General features: G+C 42.8%; 1 protein-coding gene across 2 annotated transcripts in view; it reads left to right on the top strand.

Annotated features, from left to right (window-relative positions):
• Positions 1–13,947, top strand: part of PIBF1 (progesterone immunomodulatory binding factor 1) — a 178,322-nt gene that overhangs the window by 110,690 nt on the left and 53,685 nt on the right. For both annotated transcript variants that reach the window (XM_064141083.1, XM_064141089.1), the window contains exons 11-14: positions 2,440–2,590; positions 3,911–4,001; positions 6,337–6,439; positions 13,281–13,411. In XM_064141083.1, the coding sequence (XP_063997153.1) occupies positions 2,440–2,590; positions 3,911–4,001; positions 6,337–6,439; positions 13,281–13,411 (476 nt within the window). The remainder of the gene's footprint in view (positions 1–2,439; positions 2,591–3,910; positions 4,002–6,336; positions 6,440–13,280; positions 13,412–13,947) is intronic.

Genomic DNA, 13,947 nt, shown 5'->3' with positions numbered 1-13,947 from the left:
AATCATAGGCTTGCTGAGATGTATAAGAACAAGAACATAAACAAAAATAAGACAGTTGTTTGCTCTCTGTCTTTGGGGCTGCACTTCTCTCTAACCTAACCTGCTCTCTGTGTGACTAATCCATCTGCTTCCTAACCCCCTGGCCAACCCTCTAAACTCTGCTTGAACATAAGGCAAAGTCTGGGATAAGCTAGAGGGATGGAAAGGAGGTGGAAGGGTGATTGGAGCCCCTCCTGGGGACTCTGGTTTCTGAGAGGGCTGTGATGTTTCTGTACTACTTTTAACTTATCTATTTCTGTCTATAGCTGTATCTATTGTAAATACCTGCTTGGATATTGTGCTAAGCTGTAAATATAAAGCTTCATTCTTCAATTTCCAAATCGGCTGAGTCTAGTCTGAGTGATTTTCTTAAGTATGGAGGGGCAGGTAACACCTAAGCCATCACACTTTCTTATATAATCAATATACTAAGGGGTTTTTCTTACTCCTCTTACAGGATATCAACCCTAATTAGTAGTGTATTCAGTAGGATTGTGTGGCTCAGCTACAGTTGCTTTATGAACCAAGTCTTGCTTTTATTTAGATTTAAGCATAGTTTCTCTCTTTAGGCATACTAAAACTAGGAAACAGATGGTTTATTTGTTGCCAACTTTTAACCTATGCATTTATTCTTCTGTGGTTTAAGTCGAAACAAATGGATCAACCTTTTGGTTCCCCCAACTTATAAGTGAGGGAAAAACAACACACAAAAGGTATGGGTTGAGACAAATAAATCAGATAAGAATAGAATTTAATCAGCAAATCAGATAATCATAGCACAAATTTAACAAGGCCAAGTGCAGCGTCCTGCCCTTTGGCCACAACAACCCCAAGCAGCGCTACAGGCTGGGGACAGAGTGGTTGGAGAGCAGCCAGGAAGAAAGGGACCTGTGGGTACTGGTAGATAGTAGCTGAACATGAGCCAGCAGTGTGCCCAGGTGGGCAGGAGAGCCAATGGCATCTTGGCCTGGATCAGGAAGAGCGTGGCCATTAGGATGAGGGAGGTTATTCTGCCCCATACTCAACAGTGGTCAGGCCACACCTTGAGTGCTGTGTCCAGTTCTGGGCTCCTCAATTCAAGAGAGATGCTGAGGTGCTGGAATGTGTCCAGAGAAGGGTGATGAAGCTGGTGAGGGGCCTGGAGCACAAACTTGATGAGGAGAGGCTGGGGGAGCTGGGGGTGTGCAGCCTGGAGAAGAGGAGGCTCAGGGCAGACCTCATTGCTGTCTACAACTACCTGAAGGGAAACTCTAGCCGGTGGTGATTGGTCTCTTCTGCCAGGCAACCAGCAACAGAACAAGGGGACACAGTCTCAAGCTGTTCCAGGAGGGGTCTAGGCTGGATGTTAGGAGGAAGTTCCTCCCAGAGAGAGTGATTGGCATTGGAATGGGCTGCCCAGGGAGCTGGTGGAGTCGCCGTGCCTGGAGGTGTTCAAGCAAATCTTGGCTGAGGCACTTAGTGCCACGTTCTGGTTGATTGGCTAGGGCTGTGTGCTAGGTTGGACTGGATGAGTTTGTAGGTCTCTTCCAACCTGATTGATTCTATGATTCTATGTATTAATTGTTTTAGCTGTTACCTTGCTTTTACCTAAATTTCCTTTAAAATTCTCAGCTTTTTCAGAGAGATTCTTAGAATTACTCCAGTCTGAGGGCATAGGCATAAGTGATAAGACACAAGAGTGCAATCTGTGCAAGTGAACATAGTCAAAAAATAACTGCTTTTAAAGTTTTTTACCCTTTCCTGTGCAAACATTGCATCAAGTGTTTAGTATCATGCAGGTAAGCAATTCACATTGTGCTAGTTTGAGCCTAGCAGGGATATTTTGATGAGGGGAATTAGATGATAGGCTGTGAAAAGGAAACAATGGTGATGTCTGCTGCACTCATAGGCTTGCTGAGATGTATAAAAACAAGAACATAAATATAGATAACAGAGTTGCTCTCTGGCTCTGGCTTCCTCCCTTCTCTCTCTAACCTGCTCTCTGCATGATTAATCCCTCTGCTTCCTAACCCCCCTGGCTGATTCTCCAAACTCACCTTGAACATAAGCAAAATCTGGAATAATGTAGAGGGGTGGAAAGGAGGTGGAAGGGTGGTTGGAGCCCCTCCTGGGGACTCTGGATTCTGGGAAGGATGTTGAGTTTCTCTATCACTTTTAACTTGTCTACTTCTGTATACAGCTGTATCTATTGTAAATATCTGCTTGTATATTGTGCTAAGCTATAAATACAAAGCTCCATTCTTTAATTTTCAGCTCAGCTGAGTCTAGTCTGAGTGATTTTCTTAAGTGTGTGCAGGGGCAGGTAACACCCAAACCATCACACCCATGTATTCTATTGTACCTCTTTCATAAATAGCTGTAGTGCTGATTCCCTGCTATTTCCTTTGTTCATTCTCACAGGTGCTTACCAAGGAATTTTATAGTCTTCAGTCTTCTAGTGAAATGCGCATCAGTGAACTTCAAGCACAGAACTCTGAGTTTCAAGCAAGACTAGACACTTACGAAAAGCTTGAGAAAGAGCTTGATGAGATAATATTGCAGTCAGCGGAAAGTAAGTTCTGACAAATTATACTCTAGCTGTAGGTGTTGCTGGCATTGTGACAAGATCTCTTGTTTCTCATGGCGTTTGGAAAATATTATGGTGCCTGTCATACTCTCTCCTTCTGCCTGACAGCTAAGATGCAGTAATTGCTCTGATAGAAAATATAATGACAGGTTTCTAAATGTATTTGTAAATATGTGTCAGATAAACTTGAACTTAGACTTACAGATCATAGAATCAGTCAGGGTTGGAAGGGACCACAAGGAGCATCTACTTCCAATCCCCCTGCCATGGGCAGGGATATCCTAGCCTAGATCTCAGCCTGGCCACAGCCTCATACAGCCTGGCCTTAATCACCTCCAGAGACGGGGCCTCAGCCACCTCCCTGGGCAACCCATGCCAAGCTCTCACCACTCTCATGCTCAACAACTTCCTCCTCACATCCAGTCTGAATCTCCCTGCCTCCAGCTTTGCTCCATTCCTTCTAGTCCTGTCACTCCCTGAGAGCCTAAAAGGTCCCTCCCCAGCTTTTATAGAATCACTTTATTTTACAGGAAGGAGGAAACCTGAACTCCATGAACTGAAATGTTAGACTCTGCACATGTTTTATTCTTGAGATTTCTTTTGAAAGAAAAAAGACATTGTTGAGATTTCTTTTCAAAGCAATCCCGGTGTATTTAAATCCTTAGAAATAAGTTTTCAGAAATAATTAATCTATGGAGGTAGCAATTATTTTATTTTGTATAAACATAAGAATTTCCTTCTTGTCCTTCTCTGAAGATGATGTTTCTTTTCCCCAGGTTAACAAAAGTGGTAGTGAGCAGCCTCATAATATCATTAGTTCTCTCAGCAGCCTTGGATGTGTCCTTTCTGGTGCTATGGGCTTCTTTATATCCAGTCAGCTTAAGCCCTCTCTGATTTTATTGTCTCTACTTCCTCATATGTGCACAGAAAATTAATTCATTAGGAAAAAAACCTGTACTGCTAAATTAGACTCTGTGTGTTTTGTGATGATACCAATAATATCAACAAGCAAGGACTCTGAACTCCTTTGCTTTTCTTTCATACTGCATAAATGTGATGCTAGTCAGAAAAATTAAAAGGGAAAAGCCTGCCACTGTTCTAATAAATTATGTATGGCACTGTATTAATGCTAATTGTGAACACAGTTGTTCCACTCAAGCTCAGAACATTAGACCAGGTGAAAATCTAGCTTCTAGAAAAATATTTATGGGGGTGTAGAATTATAAATAGAATTGATTAGAAGATTGTGTGTTCTTGCACTGTAGATATATCTTTCAAAAGTCCTTTTCTGCACTTTTTTTTCAGTGGAAGATGAAGTTGAAGCTGAAAGGGTTCTCTTCTCGTATGGATATGGTGCTAATGTTCCTACAACGGCCAAAAGAAGACTGAAGCAAAGGTATAAAAGTGCCTCCTGAATTTAGTTTTGCAAGATAAAGTATGATATGTGAATTAGTTTTTGTCTTAGAGTCTAGCCAGTTTGATTAACCTACAGAGGTTTTTTTTAATTACTTAAGTTTACAGGAATATAATGAAGACGAGGGCCAATGGGATCCGGGGGGGTATTAGAAAGAATATGTCCTATATGATCAAGGGAGGTTCTTCTCCCCCTCTACTCCGCCCTGGTGAAAACTCATCTTGAATACTGTGTTCAGTTTTGGGCTCTCTAATTTAAGAGGGACAGGGGTCTGCTGGAAAGGGTCCAGTGGAGGGCTACAAGGATGATTAGGGGACAGGAGGGCATGGCTTATGAGGAGAGGCTGAGGGACCTGGGGCTGTTTAGTCTGGGTAAGAGAAGACTTAGAGGGGATTTGATAAATGTTTATAAATATCTGAGGGCTGGCCAGGAAGGGGGGAGACAGGCTCTGCTCACTTGCTCCCTGGGATAGGACAAGGAGCAATGGGTGTAAGTTGCAGCACAAAAGGTTCTGCCTCAACACAAGGGAGAACTTCTTAACTGTAAGGTTCCCAGAAAACTGGAACAGGCTCCCCAGAGAGGTTGTGGAGTCTCCCCCGGAGCCTTTCAAGGCCTGTCTGGATGTGTTCCTCTGTGATCTGTGTTAGATAGTATTGTCCTGCTCTGCCAGGGGGGTTGGACTCAATGATCTCCTTGGGTCCCATCCAACCCCTAACATCCTGTCATCCTGTGTGCTGTTTGTATGACTGATGCATATAAAAGAGCATATGCATGATTTTTCTTGGTCGTTTAATGATCTTTTTTCACTCTTTTACAAAAAGATTAATTTTAATTGTATGAAACTAATCAGCTGTAAAAGTAGTTACCTTGTTTACATTTACATAATAGGAAATAACATTTCAATACCCTAGAAATTATTGTATATAATCATAACAAAAGCACGTCTGCAAGGAAATCAAGAAGATCAAGGTTTCAGAGCATCACTATTTTAGCTTTGCCAAGTAGAATCATAGAATAGAATCATAGAATCAATCACATTGGAAGAGACCTCCAAGATCATCCAGTCCAACCTAGCACCCAGCCCTGTCCAATCAACTAGACCATAGCACTAAGTGCCTCAGCCAGGCTTTGCTTGAACACCTCCAGGGATGGTGACTCCACCACCTCCCTGAGCAGCCCATTCCAATGACAGTCACTCTCTCTGGCAACAACTTTCTCCTAACATCCAGCCTAGACCTCCCCTGACTGCAGAACTTGAGACTGTGTCCCCTTGTTCTGTTGCTGCTTGCCTGGCAGAAGAGACCAACCCCACCTGGCTACAGCCTCCCTTCAGGTAGTTGTAGACAGCAATGAGGTCTGCCCTGAGTGTTCTGCAGGCTGCACACCCCCAGCTCCCTCAGCCTCTCCTCACAGGGCTGTGCTTCAGGCCCCTCACCAGCTTCGTTGCCCTTCTCTGGACACCTTCCAGTACCTCAACACCTCTTGAATTGAGGAGCCCAGAACTGGACACAGCACTCAAGGTGTGGCCTGACCAGTGTTGAGTACAGGGGCAGAATAACCTCCCTTGTTCTACTGGCCACACTGTTCCTGATGCAGGCCAAGATGCCCTTGGCTCTCCTGCTCACCAGGGCACACTGCTGGCTCATGTTCAGCTACTATCTACCAGTACTCTCAAGTCCCTTTCTTCCTGGCTGCTCTCCAACCACTCTGTCCCCATCCTGTAGCACTGCTTGGGGTTGTTGTGGCCAAAGTGTTGAACCTTGGCCTTGTTCAGTGTCATCCCATTGACCTCTGCCCACCCATCCAGCCTGCAAGATCTCTCTGCAGGGCTCTCCTACCCTCCAACAGATCCACACCTGCTCTTAGCTTGGTGCCATCTGCAAACTCAATGATGCTGGACTTAATCCCCTGGTCCAGATCATCAGTAAAGATATTGAACAGGGCTAGGCCCAGCACTGATCCCTGGGGCACACCACTGGTGCCCGCTGCCAACTGGATGCGGCACCATTCACCACCACTCTCTGGGCCCAGCCCTCCAGCCAGTTCTTGCCCCATATTGGAATTGAGGTCTAAATAATACTGCAGTGTCCCAGCTGTGGGAATGCTGTTTCAGTGCTGTTAAATTTTGTAGCATTTTCATTGTTTTTATAACTTTGACCATTCTGTATGTTTCACTGTGTAGTTTATATATATATATATATTTGTGTTTAAGTATTGGTGAAAAATTAAGGCAATCAAATTCTGAAGTATAAATGTGAGAATTTCTTTTGCATGTTTTGGAAAAACTTCAACTTGAGCTTGCTTTTTATTGGCACAGTGTTCACTTGGCAAGGAGGTTACTGCAGCTAGAAAAGCAAAACTCGTTGCTCGTAAAAGATCTGGAACATCAGAAGGAACAAGTAACACAGATTTCACAAGAGGTAAATTACTGCTGCAGAAATCAAATCTGCAGAGACTAAACATTGCAGAACAGCTGTTCATAAAATTAAGTATTTTCTAAACAGTGTTTGTTATCCATTTGATGTAAAAAAATGGCCTCATAATTAACTAAAACTCCATGTTAAACATTTTCAAAGAACTTTATATTGTATTTTGAAATGAAGATCAGAAGAAGGATTACTTTATAGGCTAAACAAGAATGTAAGCCAGACAGAAAACGTTCTGATTTCTGAACAAACCAGTTAGCCAAACTAGTTTGTTCTGTTTGATTGTCAAGTGAATACCTTGTTACATTTTACACAGCGCTTCTCTTAACATTACTTTTAAAATCTTAAAGTCACTGTAAATTCTTTTCTTCAGTCTTTGGAATATACATATCTAGGAAATGTTTAATATAAGATGTTTTTTCCTTCAAAAAGCCAACTTTTTTTTTTTTTTTTACCTTGAGCTTGATTTCAGGATCTTTTTAAATTCTCTGTATAACATCTGAAATCGCATAATGCATTAAGGAAATAATTAAAATACTGTGTCAAATTTTGGATTCCCCACTTCAAAAGATACAGGACCTGCTGGAGAGAGTCCATTAGAGAGCCACAAGGATAATTGGAGGACTAGAGCATAGAATCATAGAATCAAACAGGTTGGAAGAGACCTCCAAACTCATCCACTCCAACCTAGTACCCAGCCCTAGCCAATCAACTAGACAATGGCACTAAGTTCCTCATCCAGTCTTGAACACCTCCAGGCACAGCAACTCCACCACCTCCCTGGGCAGCCCATTCCAATGCCAATCACTGCCTCTGGAAACAACTTCCTCCTAATATCCAGCCAAGACCTCCCCTGGGACAACTTGAGACTGTGTCCCCTTGTTCTATTGCTGGTTGCCTGGCAGCAGAGACCAGCCTCCACCTGGCTACAGCCTCCCTTCAGGTAGTTGTGGACAGCATCTGCCCTGTGGAGAGAGACTTGAGAGACCTGGGGCTCTTTAGTCTGGAAAAGAGAAGACTGAAAGGAGTTCTCATTTCAATGTGTACAAATATCCTAGGAGTGGGTGTCAAGCGGATGGGGCCAATCTCTTTTTGGTGGTGCACACAGCAGTAAGGCAAGCAGCAGTGGCTACATTGCCAAATTGGAAACAGAAGTTTTCCAAATTGGAACACAGAGGATTTCACCTCAAGAGGAGGAGAAACTTCTTTACAGTGAGGGTAATGGAGCATTGGAACAGGCTGCTCAGAGAAATTGTAGAGTCTCCTTCTCTGGATACTTTGAAAACCCACCTGGATGTACTCATGTGCAGACTACCCTAGGGGATCCAGCTTTGGCAGGGGATTGGACTCGATGATCTCTGGAGGACCCTCCCAACCTCTGATGTTCTATGATTCTGTAGAGAAGAGAGACTAAATAAAACTCATTTTGAAATTTTCCAGTGTTAGGACAAGCTATTTTTTTTCAAATCTTTTTAAGATTGTCTTCTAAGTTTCTCTTAGGAACCAAAGAACATCCAAGTTTGTTATTAGATATTGCCACCATATGGAATTTGTAAACAGTTAGGAATGCAATTAACAGTTTGATTTTTAAAGCCAAGGCAGCTATAAATTGGGATAAGTATATCAAAGTGTTCCACAGTGCAAATACTTCCATTTTCTGCATATTTTAAAACTTTCATGTGTTTTATAAATGGGTGTGTGTGTGGTGTGTGTGTATGTATATATATATGTGTGTGTGTGTGTGTGTGTATGTTACTATAATAAAAGATACATGAACAGTTTGGGCTTCTTTTAACCAAGGCATTCTATTGTGGATTCTTCTTAGGTATAGAATCATAGAACCAGTCAGGGTTGGAAGGGACCACAAGGATCATCTAGTTCCAACCCTCCTGCCATGGGCAAGGACACCCTACCCTCAATCAGCCTGGCCAGAGCCCCATCCAGCCTGGCCTTAAACACCTCCAGGGACGAGGTCTCATCCACCTCCCTGGGCAACCTGTTCCAGGCTCTCACCACTCTCATGCTGAATAACTTCCTCCTCACATCCAGCCTGAACCTACCCATCTCCAGCTTTGCTCCTTTCCCCTTAGTCTTGTCACTACCTGAGAGCCTGAAAAGTCCCACCTTGGCTTTTTTGTAGCCCCCTTTCAGGTCCTGAAAGGCCACAAGAAGGTCACCTGGGAGCCTCCTCTTCTCCAGATCTGAAAAAACAGTTGAAAAACCGTACTGGTTATCTTGACAAAACATACATAATATCTTATCCTGAAATAGGCTGAAAGCTGTGGCTGGTCTAACTGTACTTACTCTCATGCACTGAGGGATTTACAAGTGGCATCACAATACTGACTACCTAGGTTCTTTCTAATAGCTCAGATAGCAGCAACACTGTGAAGGCTTTATTCTGAACCTCTAAGAACATAATCTCAGCATGATCCTGAATACTGATAATTCACAATAATGCCATTGAATTGCCTCTTAAATACTGGACTTTGCATGTATTCATATGAAGAAGATAAGAAATTTTCCCATACCATCCAATTCTGAATGATTTAAGTGAGAAGTCAGATTAAAAACTTTCCCACATTCATTTGCTGTCCTCATAGCAAAGCTGCTCCAGCCCTCTGATCATCCCAGTGGCCCATCTCTGGACACACTCCAGCACATCCACATCCTTCTTGTTACAGGGGCTCCAGAACTGGATGCAGTACTCCAGGTTTATGCTAGTATACTCAAACATGTCTTTCAGATCTTCTTGACTTAATGACATCAAGAGATTTGTGAATCCAGCATTGTTCTTGGATTCTTTTTATCAGTATTCTTTCACTATTGTTAATAAAATCTGTCCTTGATTTCCCATTTTAAAATCTCTGATTTCCACTTCAGTACATTTCTCCTTACCCACAGTGGTTTTATATTTGGTTTTGGATTACTGCTGAAAGATTTGGTTAAGGACCATAGTTCAAATACTTGCAAAATTCCACTAGAACATCTTCACCTCATGTTTGTTCTTTCATAAGATGTGATGTAGCCCTTTCTTGATCATCTGTCATATAATTGCATCATTTAAATCAGAACAGCATCCAATACAACGATCAATGTTTTGAAGATACCTAGCACACAGCTACTAAGCCTGTTAATATCAGACTCCTAAGGATAAATAAAATCTTTTAAGACTTGCTGTCTGGTAAACTCATGGCTGGATCCAGGTGTAAATACTTACATTTCTTTCTGGTACTGATCAAGAATTACTACATTTCATAGAATCATAGAATTTCTTAGGCTGAGGGATCTGGGGCGGGGGGATGTGCAGCCTGGAGAAGAGGAGGCTCAGGGTGACCTCATTGCTGTCTACAACTACCTGAAGGGAGGCTGTAGCCAGGTGGGGTTGGTCTCTTCTGCCAGGCAAGCAGCAACAGAAGAAGGGGACACAGTCTCAAGTTCTGCAATCAGGGGAGGTCTAGGCTGGATGTTAGGAGGAAGTTCCTGCCAGAGAGAGTGATTAGCATTGGAATGGGCTGCCCAGGGAGGTGGTGGAGTCGCTGTCCCTGGAGGTGTTGAAGCAAAGCCTGGCTGAGGCACTTAGTGCCATGGTCTAGTTAATAGGATAGGGCTGGGTGCTAGGTTGGACTGGATGATCTTGGACGTCTCTTTCAACCTCATTGATTCTATGATTCTGTGATTTACATCTCACTCTGAGAATATGGGTCAAGCTGAAAAATTCTTCAAGTCCTTCACGTTAATAAAGTTGTCCACTCGGAGATAAACAATAAATATCCAATTGCAAGGTATGAGATTTATCACTTAAAAGAATGACACACAAATACTTTATGAAATCTCATACATCAAGGCAGAAAGAAACCAGAGCTGCTTGCAAAAACTGATGCTCTTGCTCAAGCATAATGCTTGATTTGTGTATGTGTGTGCATTTTAGTAAAAATGATCCCTTACAGGTATTTAGCTGTGGTCCAGGCCCCTCCCCAGCTTCATTGCCCGTCTCTGGACACCTTCCAGTATCTCAACATCTCTCTTGAATTGAAGAGCCCAGAACAGGACACAGCACTCAAGGTGTGGCCTGACCAGTGCTGAGTAGAGGGCCAGAATAACCTCCCTTGTCCTACTGGCCACACTCTTCCTGATCCAGGCCAGGATGCCATTGGCTCTGTTGGCCAGTTGGGCACACTGCTGGCTCATGTTCAGCTACTATCTACCAGTGCCCCCAAGTCCCTTTCTTTCTGACTGCTCTCCAACCACTCTGTCCCCAGCCTGTAGCACTGCTTGGGGTTGTTGTGGCCAAAGTGTCGAACCTTGGCCTTGTTCAGTCTCAACCCATTGGCCTCTTCCCACGCATCCAGCCTGGCCAGGTCTCTCTGCAGGGCTCTCCTACCCTCCAACAGATCCACACCTGCTCCTAGCTTGGTGTCATCTGCAAACTTCCTGATGCTGGACTCAATCCCCTGGTCCAGATCATCAGTAAAGATATTGAACAGTCCTGGGCCCAGCACTGATCCCTGGGGCACACCACTGGTGCCAGCTGCCAACTGGATGTGGCACCATTCACCACCACACTCTGGGCCCAGCCCTCCAGCCAGTTCTTGCCCCATATCAGTGTGAATCTGTCCAAGCCACGAGCTGCCAGCTGTGCCAGGAGCTTCTTGTGGCAGATGGTTGTCAAGTACTGTCTTCCTGAAAGAGATCTGGTTTTGATAGGTTGTACTTTGGGAAAAATAATAGCTTTCTAAATTTGTTGTCAGTTTCTTGAAGCTTATTACTTTCTTTGAGATGATGATTGCCTCATGTTTTTACTTCTGTGCAGTAAAACTTGGCATTTCACTGTGGATTAGAATAGGTATTTTCTGAAAGGATTCATGTATTTTAAGTATTACTTTAGGACTTGCATAAAAACGAAGAAGTGCAATGTTTTTGCAACTCATTTCACTTTTCAAAGGTGAAATGGAATTAACTCCCCTTTTAGTAAGGTCAGTAAGGTGGGTAAGCAAAGTTTCACCTCTGTTCTGTTTTTTGATGTATCAAAGCAAGAAGGGAAAACACTCTCATGTTTTGAAAACTGTAAAAATGAGGAAAATCTGATTTTAGGGAAGTCATGAAATTCATTCCTTTAGACTTCTTTGTATCTAAACTTTTAAAGATTGTAATCTATTTTTCCAAGGAGCTAATTGTTATTCTTAACTTCTGTGTACTCCAGCTGCTGAAACTGCTAGATCTTCATGTGTGAGTTTAATTCTGTACAGATTTTAGTGAGTGATCTTCTTAAAATGCTGCAGATGTGAGCTATAGCATGCAAGACTTTTAAACCTACTGAACCTCATTTGTCCTGGCCTTGAATCATAGAATCATTCTGCTTGGAAAATAACTTTAAGATCATTCAGAAGACAGATATTTTATACTGCTCTTTTAAGCACCCTGCTGGATTTCACTGTTCATATGCAGTGATTGATTAGAGGAAAGGGGAGTTTTATGTCACTGTTGTTAGCTGTGGGTTTTGAGGATTCAACTTCTGTTCTGAAAGTTCCATTGTAATAGTGTACTGTTTTTAAAAGCTCACTTGTGCTCATTAATGTGAACCTATTCAAGAAAAGACTGCATGAGGCACTTAGTGTCGTGGTCTAGTTGATTTGACACAGCTTTTACCAATATCCAGCCTGAGACTAATGGGCCATTGGACATAGATTAGCCAATCAGAATGGCACTTTGACAGGCTTCACCATATTAGGTGAAGCCAGGGCTTTCACCCTCCCCTCCCTTGGTTGCCTCCATCCAGGACAGAAGTAGGGGGAGCAGGGCAACATATCAGGGCAAGCCAACATGGATAAGCCCATGTTTGCCCCATCAAACCTACCACAACAAATGGGCTGCCCAGGGAGGTGGTAGAGTCACCATCCCTGGATGTGTTCAAAAAGAAAATGAATGGGGCACTTAGTGCCATGGTCTAGTTGATTGGATAGGGCTGGGTGATAGGTTGGACTGGATGAGCTTGGAGGTGTTTTCCAACCTGGTTGATTCTATGTTTCTATACTGATATTTTTCATCAGTAGAAGCTGTTACATCAAAACTCTTGAAAATTCAGATTAGGGAACTGTAGAGAGTGGCAGTATAATTGCAGTGTAAATGCAATACAATGCAATACACAGTTCTGGAGCCCCCATTACAAGGGGGATGTGGAGATGCTGGAGCATGTCCAGAGAAGGGCCATGAGGATGCTCAGAGGGCTGGAGCAGCTCTGCTATGAGGACAGACTGAGGGAGTTGGGGCTGTTCAGTCTGCAGAAGAGGAGGCTCCAAGATAACCTTCTTGTGGCCTTCCAGGATCTGAAGGGGGCCTACAAAAAAGCTGGGGAGTGACTTTAGAGGCTATCAGGGAGTAACAGGACATGGGAGAGTGGACTGAAGATGGAGATGGGGAGATTCAGAGTGGCCGTGAGGAGGAAGTTGTTCAGCATGAGAGTGGTGAGTGCCTGGACTGGGTTGCCCAGGGAGGTGTTTAAGGCCAGGCTGGATGAGGCTGTGTCCAAGCTGCTCTAGGGTAGGGTGTCACTGCCTGTGGCAGGGGGGTTGTAACTAGATGATCCTTGTGGACTCTTCCAACTCTGACTGATTCTAGGATTCTGGGATTCTAGAACAGAAAAGTGAGAGGATAATGTGCTAGATAGTAATTTGGGGTAGTTTGTTCAATATATTTTTGTGAAATAACATGTTTGGGCTTTATACCATTATACAGATGGTAATAATTGATAATGGCCAGTATTAGTTAAATAAAGATAAAGTAATAGTGCTTTATAAATTACAACATTTATAGTAATAATACTTTTTTTTTGCAGCTTGAGAGAGCAAATTCTTTGTTGAGTCAAGTGCAACAGCCATACAAATACCTCATTGAAACTGTACAACAGAGAGATTCCCAAATAAGTCTACAGAAAGAACGTATTGCACAACTTGAAAAAGACATCAGGTAATCTAAATCACTGCTGCTTTATTTCAAACTCAAAGTAAGGTTACTTGCTTGTTTATCATTGGAAAACAATTACATTATTGGCCATGAAGTAGGAGATGTTGAAACTCCAACATTAAGTCCAGTCTTTATGCTGGAAATCTAGCATCTGTGATTTCTCTCATACTCTCAGAAAAAGAGGCTTGAAAAGAGGTTTGAAAAAGTGGTAGTAATAATGAGGTTTAAGTAAGTTTGGAGCTGACATGAACTTTCACAAAGTAGAGGAGAGTTCAGAAGACTAAAAGAACACCAGATGTACAGATGTAAAAATAAATAACTCAAGTAAAACAAAAATAATAGACTAATCCACCAGCAAGAGGTATCAGGCATAAGTGGAGCAGACTTCCTTTGCTGTTGATTCATATTTGGTGTCATGTCCATCTGTCGGAACTCTGACTGCTGAGCAACTTCTCACCCTCATATAGCTTTATGAACTGTGTTTAAAATAAGGTTCCCAGGTAAGATACTATAGAATAATCTGCCCCTTGATTTTTGAG

Source organism: Pogoniulus pusillus, chromosome 3 (assembly GCF_015220805.1).
Source record: "Pogoniulus pusillus isolate bPogPus1 chromosome 3, bPogPus1.pri, whole genome shotgun sequence".
In the NCBI taxonomy this organism is placed as follows: Eukaryota; Metazoa; Chordata; class Aves; order Piciformes; family Lybiidae; genus Pogoniulus; species Pogoniulus pusillus.
The sequence above is the reverse complement of the archived record's forward strand: the minus strand, read 5'-3'. Positions and strand labels throughout refer to the sequence as shown.